General features: G+C 51.2%; 1 protein-coding gene across 2 annotated transcripts in view; it reads left to right on the top strand.

Annotated features, from left to right (window-relative positions):
• Positions 1-12,303, top strand: part of IGSF3 (immunoglobulin superfamily member 3) — a 94,332-nt gene that overhangs the window by 53,072 nt on the left and 28,957 nt on the right. Inside the window, exons 3-6 of one of the 2 annotated variants that reach the window (XM_059135564.1) lie at positions 660-1,037; positions 3,175-3,585; positions 8,749-9,138; positions 10,547-10,606. In XM_059135564.1, coding sequence (XP_058991547.1) covers positions 660-1,037; positions 3,175-3,585; positions 8,749-9,138; positions 10,547-10,606 — 1,239 coding nt within the window. The remainder of the gene's footprint in view (positions 1-659; positions 1,038-3,174; positions 3,586-8,748; positions 9,139-10,546; positions 10,607-12,303) is intronic. The other variant, XM_059135565.1, reaches the window with a different exon arrangement.

Below are 12,303 nucleotides of genomic sequence, written 5' to 3'. Positions count from 1 at the left end.
GAGAAGGCAGGCAGGGGTGAGCCCAGAGCAGCATAGCCAGCCAGACTGGCAGCTCCCCTCCCCCCATGGCCAGTGTGCGGGCATCGGGGTTGTCCTTCCACATTCATGTGCATTCAGCTTCAAGCCGCAGTCCCCCGCAGGAGCTCCAAGAGGTGAGTAACTGCTCCTCCACCTCCTGTGCTGGGAAGAGCTACATCTAAAAACAAAGGGCGCAGCACCAAAGCAAGGGCCGCAGGACTCCCTTCATCCTACAGGCCCAGACTGCAGGACGGTTGCTTTTATTTGTTTTCAAGGGAATGGGTGTCAAGGAGTCAACGTTTCCTGCTCATTTCATTAAAAACTTTATAAACGGCATTAATAAGTAGATATAAAACCGCTACACAAATGGCAGAGGGACTAAATGAAATTCCCAAGGGTTCAGCCGTTGAATCAGTAACCAACTGCGGCTTTGCTTGGTCAGATCTCCATATATGCAAATTCGGGACAGAGCTTTAGCGCAGTGTTTTAATTAATATTTATAAATCACAGAGCACCTCAGAGAGGGCCAGGAAGCTATTTATATGATCATGTCATACAAATCACAAACGTTTTTGAAGATCGCTGCCTACTCTGCGTTTTGGTCTGGGAAGTAAGCGAGCCTGTCCGTGTGTCCCCCACAGGTGTAGTGCTGGCACAGCGACATGTCGCCGTCCAGGAAGGACCCCTGTACCGCACGGAGGGCTCCCACATCACCATCTGGTGCAACGTGAGCGGCTACCAGGGGCCTTCGGAGCAGAATTTCCAGTGGTCCATTTACCTGCCATCCGCCCCAGAACGGGAGGTCCAAATTGTCAGCACCGTGGACTCCTCCTTCCCTTACGCCATCTACACCCAGCGAGTCCGCGGGGGGAAGATCTACGTGGAGAGGGTCCAGGGAAACTCAGCCTTGCTGCATATCACCGACCTGCAGGCCCGGGACGCCGGGGAGTATGAGTGCCACACGCCCAGCACGGACAACCAGTACTTCGGGAGTTACAGTGCCAAGATGAACCTCGTGGGTAAGGAGATGACGTTTTCTGTGGCTAGCATTCCACCCCAGTGAGTCTGCTCAGGGTGCTATACCCAAATGCCACAGCCCAGATGGCTGACACAAGTGTTGATTTCTCACAGCTCTGGAGGCTGGAAGTGCAAGGTCAAGGTGGCAGGCACGGTTGGTTCTGGTGAGGGCCCTCTTCTGGGTTGCCAACCTTTGATTTCTCGTTGTGTTCTCCCATGGCAGAAAGGGAATGAGAGAGCTCACTGAGGTCCCATTCCAAGGTCTCCCCCTCCATGACCCCATCGCCTCCCAGAGGCCTCACCTCCAAACACCACTGGGGGTGGGGGAAGGAAGGATTGGATTCACCATATGGGTTGTGGGGCAGGGGAGGAAATAAATACTGAGTCCGATTACTGAGTCCCTGCTTTCCTCGTGCAACTTTACTTGATTAAACAACAACAACAACAAAAACTCAAAGCTCCCCAGATGTCTTAGTGGTTAACCAGTAGCATGAGTGAACAAAGGTTGTGGGTTCCCTTGTAAATCCCTTGTAAATAGAAGGCTGGGGCTAAAACAAAAGATCGAATGCAGGTGTTAAGCATTCGGAGAAGGTTAACTGACCCTGTAGCTGGTGAAAGGAGATACGAAAATCGAAGGCAAGGACATTTGGGTTGATGATCTGCCTGAAGAAGTGATGGAGGTGGAGTATAGGACATCAGCTAGCAGAGAAGCAAAACTGCGCTTCTGGGGCTCTGGGGCTCTGAGACTTGCAGGGCATGGCTGAATCAGGAGGCGAGTGCACCTGCGGGTCCTTGTTCACACCCAGAGCCACTCCCTAGGTCCTCCGGCTGCACAAGCAAGGGATTGTGCACCAGCTGTCTCCCTTGGCCCTAGTACCCCCGGAATGTTGGAGGTTGCTGGTGGGAGGGGACAGATTTCAGTGTGGACGGCTGTGGGCCACCAGGCTTGCTGATTTGGAAGAGTCAACGATATCAGGGCTGGTCTGTTTTTCCGCCCAAGTCTTAATCTCCAGTTTTTATTATCACCGTTCTGCTTGGAAATTATATCTTGAACAGAAAAACAGAATATTATTGCTGACCCTCTACATGGGTGAACCTTACGCCCCAGTGCTGTCCACACTGAATTCTCCCCTCCCCACCCCACACCAAACTTGCTTTTCCTTTCTGTCGGTCTGCATCCTGTCGAGAGGCCTGTGAGACCTAGGCCTGAGATGAACTCAGTAAGAAAGCACACACTGGTTGTGACTGGGGTGGCCCCAGGCCAAGAAGGGGGGTGTTGAGTCTCCAGAGTACAGTTTTGGTTTTATTTTTGTTTTTTAGATTTTATTTTTTTATTTGACAGAGAGCGAGATCACAAGTAAGCAGAGAGGTAGGTAGCTCGATGTGGGGCTTGATCCCAGGACCCTGAGCTGAAGGCAGAGGTTTAACCCACTGAGCCACCCAGGTGCCCCCAGAGTGCAGTTCTGACCAAGGGGCCATGGGGCCATGTTCTTACTTGCCAGAACTGAGGCTTCCTTCTAGCACGGACCCCTCTGACACATGAATTACAGGAAAATTCCACTACCTGATGATCAAGGTTGTTGTTGTTTTCCTCTGCCAAAGACTTTTTTTTCTTTCTTTCTTTTTTTTTTTTCTTACAACATAGCCTTGCTAGAGCATTGCATTGCTGAAGTGAGTGGGGGGGAACACGGGGGTGAGGCAGTGAGAGGGGAGGAAGTCAGCGAGGTGTACAGACATGTGAAAACGCAACTTATAAGAACTATTTCCTTTTGAGGATCGGTCAGAAGCCAAACGAAGTATCTTGAAGCAGTACCAGAAGGAACAACAAAATCTCATTTGGCCTAAAAGAGAATTCTTGTTGACACGGTATTTTTAGGGAGTTCATTTACTATGAGAAACGAAGTACGTCCTGCCTATGTTAGCCAAGTGTTATTAAAATAGCAAACAGGTAAGCGTTAAGTGCCAAAAAATTGCAGTCCAAATCCACGCAGGAAACTGCTTCTGTTTCTGTGCCATCTGGGGTTGACTGAGGCCTCCTGGTGACTGCTGAAGGCCGTGTGGGGTCAGTGGCTGGCCCCCCGGCAACGGTGAGGTTCTGCAGCTTTGGGACCATGCGCCTGGGACATTTCTGTGTTGCAGTGATTCCTGACACCCTGCAGACCACGGCCGTGCCCCAGACTCTGCACAAAGTGGAGCAGGACCCCTTGGAGCTGACGTGTGAGGTGACCACAGAGACGTTCCAGCACAGCCACCTGTCAGTGGCCTGGCTCCGGCAGCGAGGGGGCGAGAAGCCCGCAGAGGTCATTGCCCTGAGCCGAGATTTCGTGCTGCACTCCAGCACCGAGTACGCCCAGAGGCAGAGCCTGGGGGAGGTGCGGCTGGACAAGCTGGGGAGCTCCACGTTCCGCCTCACCGTCTTCCACCTGCAGCCCTCCGACCAGGGCGAGTTCTACTGTGAGGCTGCCGAGTGGATCCAGGACCCGGATGGCTCATGGTACGCCATGACCCGAAAGCGGTCCGAGGGTACTGTGGTCAACGTCCAGCCCACAGGTCAGTTTCTCTCTTGTTCTTGCTGGTGGGGGGGAGTTGTGTGATGCTAGGAGAAGGTACAGAATCCTTCTCTGGTGACCTCTGAAAGTACTAGGAACATAGAGGGGCCTGCCTAAAATCTGACATCTAGTGACTTTTGGAGAGGAGGCAGCCAGCCCAAATCCAGCTTACAGACAGGGTTTCTTGGGCCCATTGGGGTATTTGATATTTTTCTTGAATTACAGGTTCATTTTTAAAAATGGGAAGATTTCACATAAATTGTTTTGTATCTAATGAACTGGGTTCCCGGGGCCTGCCCCCCCACTTTGATGACATTACCTGTTTCGGTGACCAGTCCTATTTTATTTGTAGAAGACATTTGAGATTATGTGCCTTCCATCAGAGGTCTGAAATTATGATCTAGGGAAATTTTGGCTTTAATTATGATTTTCTATATTAATACTATGTCCTTGGTAGTGTTTTATAATTTCCAGAATGCTTTATCACGTAGTACTTCAGGGTCCCTCGGAAGTTCTGCAAAGTAAGTCAGTGGTGGGGCAGATGCTGAGGGCTTTATGCTTTATGATGGGGCCCCGGGAGAAGTCCCAGGGCAGGGCATCGAGGTCCACCTGACGAGTATCAGATTCTCCCATAAGGGCTTTCACTGGTGAAAGACCTGCTAAGGGGGCTCCCTGAGGAGGCTGAGTTGACATGTTTATAGCTGGGGTGAGAAGATGATGACTCCATGAGCAGAGATCCTCTCTGACTCCCCACACTCTCCAACTGCCCCGTGCCCCCGAGTCCAGCCATGCTCCAGATCGGAGCTAATGTCTGTCGCGGGCTGCCTTGGCTGGGCAGCAGCAGGCCCTCCACGAGACCTTCAGTGCCCTGACTTTGGTCATCGAGCCATCATCGAGTTGCAGTAGGCAGCCCGAGGACGTTCCTGTGTTGTTCCTCACCTCCAGGAGGAGCTGTGATTGGAGGTGTGGTTTATGGGAGATGATCTGTGGTACATTTGGGGTCTCATCTTCAGGACCTGACTTTGACCTCGCTGTCCTGTTTGCTACACACAGTCAGTGGTCTTGGCCTTCTGCCACTTTTTCTTGTGTCCGTGTAGAGCAGTGCTTCTAATCTACCCAGTGGTACAGATTCCTGAATCAGGCTGCTGGAGCGGGGCTGGGGGGGCTGGGAAGCTGGATTTCCAGTACATATCCCAGCTGATTCTTCTGCTGTCTATGTTGTCTGGCACAGCTCTACAGGTAATAGAGCAGAAGGGATTCTCTGGACAGCGGATGGGCTTTCATGAGAAGGATCGGCTCCAGGAAAGAGAGTGCTTTATCTGCTCTGTCGGGCCCAGAGCCGTTAGCAGCTTTTGGATCTTCCAGTACTAAGACATCTGGGGAAGGCGCTTCATTTCGTATTTATCCTTTCCCTTTCTGGTTGGCTTTAAGATCAGCTTCAGAAGTCTGGACCAAATTTTGAATCTTAATGCTTTCAAATTAGGTAGCATCAGTTAATCTTCTTTATTTTAATCTTACCAATTTGGGATTAGGACTTTTTGAATTTGCCCAGCAAATGTATTCAGACTAAGCCAGCCAAGAGAAAACTGGTGCAAAAAAAAGTTGAGGACTTTACTCGGTGCTCCCAAGCTTTTCAGGTTCCACGGTTGCAGCCGCATCTGGCCCTTCCCTTAGTTCCTTTCAGTAAACATTCAGTGATTCTCTGCAGCGGTGAAAGTCCGGCAAGAGCCGCTGGGGATTCGAAGATGAACAGCTCTTGGGGCCTGCCCTCAGGGAAGGGGCAGCTGTGAAGGCCGGTGGCTCAGGGGAGTGTTCTGAGGTCTGTGAGGCTATGTGGATGGTGCTCTGGGACGCAGTGACGAGGCAGTGCCCTGGCGACCTGAAGTTTTCCCTGAATGGGAGAGTGAAGAGAATCCAGGAAAACCAGCAAGGAGGGCAAGTGGAGCTGAGTCTGAAGCTTGAGGAGACACCAGAGGGGCACGCTTAAGGGCACAAAAATGTGTCCCATGGCATGGGTAGAGGTTGAGGCCCAGAAATGAGTGACGAGAGGAGGCCTGAGGCCCACGTGCTGGAGTGCAGAGTTCGGCCTTGGCTCCAAAGCCCCAGTGTTTGTAAGCTGTCCTTCTTGGGGTCTTGGGAGCCCCCTTAGAGGTGCCTGCCAGGAGGTGTTGGAGGAAGGCACGCTGAGGGCCACAGTGTTCCCTCACTGCCCTTAACCAAATGTTTTCTCTATTGGGCAACAAAAGATTTTACATAAAGAAACTGCCCTTTCCTCTGCCCCCTCCCGAGGACTGTTTGAAAACCACTGCTTCAGACACCTGTAGGGGGAAATAGAGATTTTTCAAGCAAGGAGTGACACAATGAGTTCTGGGTTCCAGAAGGACAGAACCCCAGAGGCCAGCTGGAGGTTGATTAAACTGCCATGGGGAGACCAGGTAGGAGAGAGCTCTGAGACCAGGGTGGGTGGGCGGCAGTCTGGAAAGCAGGCAGCGGGTGCTAGAGACGGAAGAATGGGGAGCACCGCACGGAGCAGGAATCCACGTACTGGGCACCCTGAGGCCAGGGCTCTGGGTGATTCCTTGAATTGGGATGGGGAGGGAAGGGGAAAGAAAGGTATTTAGAACAAAGTCCTGCTTCAAAGCCTCTGCTTCCCGGTCGGTGGCAGCCCTGGTTGTCTTTTCTTCTGTTTTTGTCAGTTTCAGTCTAGGACTCCATCCTTCACGCAGAAGCTTACAGAGATGCTCAGTACATAAAAGCACTGTCCGTGCTGATCCTGGGAGGGATGAGGGCTGGGAGGAGCTGTGTGGTGGTAATTGCAAAGGCCCAGGAGAACAGCAGCAGTGAGAGGTCAGAGGAGCAGGTCTCGGTGAGAAAGAGAAAGAAACCAAGGGGTCAGTCAAGCAAGAGGAGAATCAGGAAGGAAGACGTCATGGAACCCAAGGGAGGAGAGTGGGTCCGACTGAAACCTGCTTGAGAGAAGCCTTTGGTGCGATGGGTCGGGGCCACGGTGGGCAGGGGAATCACTGAGGGCATTTGCTAAGACAGTGAAGTGTGGGAGAGGGGCCAGAAGCCAAACTCCAGGGAGCTGAAGAGGGAGGGGCATTGGGAAAAGCAGAAATCAGTTTCTGGAGGTGTAATAGACTGGGCATCATCCCCAAGGACCAACTGCACATGAAGGCGGTGGTACTCAAAGTCCTGTGTCTTCGACCTGGGAACATCAAGCTTCACCAAACCATGGGGTTGTCCTGCAAGAGTAGAAGAGTCTCTGGTTGCCACAAGTAGAAAGCCGCAGTTGTAGCCAGCCTAACTCTGAGGAAATGGAAATGGGAAGTTCTGAGGTCTCAGGCACCTGTTTGCATGTCTTCCGTGCCATTTATCTGGAAGGCATGCCTTTTTTTTTCTTTTTTTTTTAAATCATTGATGTCAAGTGAGTGTAATTGGGTTTACCACAGAGCCACTGTCTGGCCGATAACACAGGCACAGTTCCCTTTTGGTGGGTCCCTTTTGGGCAGGGGGTGACAAAGAGAAACTCACTTCAGTTCCCACCTCCTAGGACTGGTCTTTGAGGAAGAGGAAGCTGAGGCAGCAGCTGTCCCCGGGGAGGCGAGCCCCTGGGAGTCGTTGATTGGGGTTTGCTTTGTCAGGAATTTGGGATCCTAAAGGAAGGAGTTAATTTGCTGAAGAATATGGATGTTTGGAGCAAGACACCAGCCCATGGGGGAGGGGAGGAGGGGGAGTGGTTGAGAGCCTCAGGAACAGGGAGAGGAAAAGCCGAGTTTGGACTGGAAAAGATGCATACTTGTGATCCCTGTGATTTTTCAGGGAAAATAGAATTTTTTTTTTTTTAAGATTTTATTTGTCAGAGAGAGAGAGGGAGAGAGAGCGAGCACAGGCAGACAGAATGGCAGGCAGAGACAGAGGGAGAAGCAGGCTCTTCGCCGAGCAAGGAGCCCGATGCGGGACTCAGTCCCAGGACACTGGGATCACGACCTGAGCCGAAGGCAGCTGCTTAACCAACTGAGCCACCCAGGTGCCCCGAAAATAGAATTTTTTATCTGCTCGAAGGGTGCATAGGACAGGGGGACAAAAATGGGGCAAAGGTCACAAAGTTAGTGGTAGAAGCTTGGAAATGCCAGCATACGGAAGGTAGTCGAGGTCAGAGCCAACAGGTCTATGAGGAATTCCAACATACCTGGATTGTGATTTCCCATCTTCAGGGGGACAGAGCTAGGCCTGAAAGAAGGAGGGACCTAGCTCCAGCCGTCCTACCCAAGGCCTCGTGGTTCTGTTTTCTGCAAACCTTCATCCTTCGTCTCAGCCCCCACTTCCGCCATGGGTGCCCACGAGGGGCGGTGAGTGCCTCACCGTCTATGGGACGCTGTGTGCAGCCATGAGCCTTTCCCTCTCTGAGCCCCCGCTCCTTCCCGGTCAGACAGCCAGCTCTCTGGAGGGTGCTTGGCCTCCCTGATCATCTCAGAGGTCATTCACTTTCAGCAGAACTTGGTGTCTTCCCTCTCCCTCCTTCTCGAGATTTGATCTGACAGGTGGTGACTGGTGGAGAGACATTCATTTTCACTTTGTGGAATTTTGTGCGAGGGATTGTCGTAATTACCTGTGTTTTATTTCCAGCGTGCACAGGGGACTAAGAACATATCTCAGTTATCGGTACATTTTCGAGTATTTCTTAGCACTGGGGTTAGTGCCTAGGCCCCTGTGTAACTTCATCTCTCACATTTCCATGGTGTGGGTCCCACCGCATTGGCAGAAAATGTTTGTAGGCCTGTTGCTTAAATGGAATTTCCGGGGGTATAGGTGAGAGCTAGACCTGGGTAAGTGATGTCAGGAATGATATTCCTTATTGACCTCTGGGGTCTAATCCTGGACATCATAGGCTACAGAGTCCCCTCCGTCTCAACTGGGATGATGAGACTGTCTGGGTCTAGCTACCTTTGAGTTCTCTCCGAGATATTCAGGAGTTCTCGGGTCCTCAGATTATCCCTGGGCGTCGGTTGGATTTTTCTCCCAAGACTTGCGAGGACGTGCCTTCCCTGTGGTTAGCATGCCCCCAGAAGGCCCCGGTGGTAGGAATTTGCGGATACTGTTGGGGTAGCTGGGGGTCCCTGTGTTCACCCAGAATGCATCGTTTTGTTGTTGGTTTCCTTAGACAAAGAGTTCACCGTTCGGCTGGAGACCGAGAAGCGGCTGTACACGGTGGGTGAGCCGGTGGAGTTCAGATGCATCCTAGAGGCACAGAACGTTCCTGACCGTTACTTCGCTGTGTCCTGGGCCTTCAACAGCTCGCTCATCGCCAGCATGGGGCCTAATGCTGTGCCAGTCCTCAACAGTGAATTCGCCCATCGGGAAGCCAGGGGCCAGCTCAAAGTGGCCAAGGAGAGCGACGGTGTCTTTGTGCTCAAGATCTACCACCTCCGCCAGGAAGACAGTGGGAAATACAACTGTCGTGTGACAGAGAGAGAAAAGACTGTCACCGGGGAGTTCATTGACAAGGAGAGCAAGCGGCCCAAGAACATCCCCATCATAGTCCTCCCCATCAGTAAGTAGAGAGATGTGCTGCCACCTCTCCTCCCCCCTCCCCACCCCCGTCTGGTCTGTAGCTGGCATCATTGAAAAAGAAGTTGGGGGACAGATGAGCTATTTGGCGGTGGGGGGTTCATGGAGCCCAAGGGTTCAGTCAGCGCTGGCAGAGAAACCCGCTAATCTTTCTCTCTCCCTTCTCCAGCTTGCCTGCCCACACTTAGCACACCCCCCCACCCCCCAGTGACTCAGAGCACTGGGGTGTGTGTGCAGGCTGGAAGGGGCATCCCAGAGCTGAGCGTTAGCAGCCCTCTGTAAATGCTGGCTGGGCCAGCTCAGCTGGGAGGAAAATCAGGAATCGGGGAATGACTGTTTGCTCCCACGTGGGAATCAAGTGCCCAGAAGAAGTGGGCAGATGCCTAGCTTGAAATATCACTTACAAGGGTTGGTCTTTTATGGGAGGATTTTCAGTCATAAAGCCCCTTATTTAAAAGGATTTGCTGTCTGGGTTTTTGCGTATAAGGGTTGGCATTTCCCTAAGGGTCTCTTCCCTATTGAAGTTGTGTTTTAAAAAGTCAGTGGACGGGACCTCTCCCGTCTTCCTGGAGCACAGCCTTCCCGTGAAAGCTTAGCCGGTTTCCAAGGCTCTGGCCAGGCTCCTGTCTCCAGGGAAGCTGGCCTCGTCTGGGCGGGGACCCGTTGCAGCTGGGAACCGGGGACACTACCCACGTTTGCGCCTACCATGTTTACCCATCCCCTAGGGTCAGGACGTTATTAACATCTCCGTTCTCTCAGAGTTCTGTTTTTACTAAAAAGAGAGTTAAAGCTTACCATGCCCTGATTTTTAAACAGGACAGTGAAGTTTTTAAACTAACCTTTAACCTTTTTCTCAACTGCTCCAACTGTTCTTTCCCTTATCCTTGTATGGTTCCCTCTATGCTTTGAGTTTCCCTTTTCCATTTTTAATATAGCCCCCCCCAAGCAAGAAGGGTAAAGCAAACAGAGGGTCTCGCCACTTCTCTCTTTTCTCCCCCATGGGGTTCCTTTCTTTCGTCCTTATTTCTTTATTTTTTAAAATCTCTCTCACACATCTAATAATCTCAAAATTATTTTGTTTCTTAGACTCTTATTTTATTCCTTGCAATGCCTAGCATGGTGCTTTGCGTAGGGAACGTGCTTGCTGAGTATTTGTAGAGTCGAGACGGTGGAATCGAATGCCCACTCTCCTGACTGTTTTCTGTCGGTTTGTGCTTGCCTTAACCACGGACTCTCTACCTTTAAATCTGCAACTAATTCCTCGTTGTGCTGTAAGGATCCAGGGAAGGGCAGCCACGCTGTTTCCTGTGTCTTTTGTACTAAGAGATTTCCCCCGACCCCTTCCAAGAACTTGTTTGATGATCTGTGGCCCTGCTATATTGCTTTTCCAGCAGATAACTGGGTAGTTAAAGTCCCTCAGCACCACCAGATCCTGCCCCAAGGCCACTTGGGTAAGTCTACCGAAGTACAGCGATCACATCGGGAATGGTGATAATACCTTGGATTTTAATGGCGCTTTTCCTTCCAAGAGTCCAAGTGCTTCTGCATAGATCACTTCTTCCTGCTCTTCCACCTCTGAAATCCCTGCAGAGGCCACAATCCTATCCATCCTAGGAAGGAAGAAGCCAGAGCACCGTGTAGAGACGTGGCAGGGCCAGTCCTATGAGCGGCTGAGTGTGCGTGGTGTCAGGAATATTTGCTTCCAGCTCCAGACCCACTGCTCCGTGCTTAGCCTGTGCTGTCTCACCCCCCTCCTGATGGGACATTTCACCAGCGCCTGTGCCGTCAGATTCTCATTAGTCTGTGCTAGTTCTCGCTTAATCCAGAGAGTTCTACACTGTCGGTTGCCTTTTTCTCAGGCTCAGGAACGCTCGGAACTAGTCTTAACAGGCAGTGCAGCCCCTGGGTTCTTATCTGCCTAGGACCCAGCCCGCCAGCCTGGTTTTTCTTCTCCGAGGGCCACATATCACGGTGCGGTTCTTCCAGGCAGTCCCCATCGGAACCCAGCCAGGGCTTCTGGAAGAGTCTGCTGGGGTGGCCAAAGGGAATGGCAGGGATGCCCTGCACATTGTTCTGCTGGCGGCAAGCGAAGGGACTTTTATCGCTTCATGCGGAGTTGTCCTTTCAATTCCCCGCGTGGAACGATCTTGCTAGGGATGGGTCTTTTACTTCAAGAGGAATTATCATTAATGAGGATGACAGTGCACAGTGTTGTGACCCCGAGAATCAGGAACTCTTAGTGCCTCCATTTTGCACAAGAGAAATGGAAGCGTGGGGAGGTTGAAGAAGAGTCCCAAGGTTACAGAGTTAGGAAGCAGTGAACCCAGGCCTAGAGGCCCCATCTGCTTGCCTCCAAATCCATGTTTTTAGGGCTTCTTAGTGCCGTAGATGATGGCTAACCGGGAGCCTCCCCATCTCTGTAAATCATCTTCATATGGCTCCTGGGAAAATTCCTCTTTTCCACCCAGCCCAGATCGATTTTTCACAGGGAACAAGCCAGTCCAGAATGGAAAGCAGGCACCCTCCCCATAGCACGAACTAGCTGCTGGGGCTCGGTGCTCATCTTTGTCTGTTTCTGCCTGTGGGAGAAATATGGGACGAGATGGATTCACTACATGGTGATGGGTGTCTGTGTGTCCCTCCTCCATGATTGGGTGTGCCGCTTAATCTGGAATTTGATTTCATTGGTTGATTTTAAATCACTGTGTTTCATGTGGGTGGTACCTGGAAAACTGAAGCCGAATTCATTATGGTGTTTGTATTTAAAACTCAGTATAGATAAAAGAATGTATACATAATGAAGACAGATTTGAACATCCAGGATATTTATAACAACAAAAGTTATTAGGAATAATCATGATCACTGTGACCACCTTTTGGAATCCTCCAGTGTGTTGGGTGACTTAAATGCATAGTCTTACTTCCTTTTTAATCTTTAAAAAAATGCATACTAGAAATGTCACTGTCCCTATCTTAGAGACAAAGCACGTAGAGTGGAAATAATTTGACTGAGTGACGTCAGCAAACTAAGTGAGTAGAGAAGGAGCGAAGGGAAGTGGATCCTTTGCCTGAACTTTGATTGGCAGGAGGTTTTGAGGCTGCAGCCGTGGAACCAGGGCTGAACATGGGTGGCAGGTTGGAGAGCTGG

This window comes from Mustela lutreola, chromosome 10, assembly GCF_030435805.1.
Source record: "Mustela lutreola isolate mMusLut2 chromosome 10, mMusLut2.pri, whole genome shotgun sequence".
NCBI classification, from domain to species: domain Eukaryota; kingdom Metazoa; phylum Chordata; class Mammalia; order Carnivora; family Mustelidae; genus Mustela; species Mustela lutreola.
Note: the sequence above shows the minus strand (reverse complement) of the source record. Positions and strands in the feature narration are given on the sequence as shown.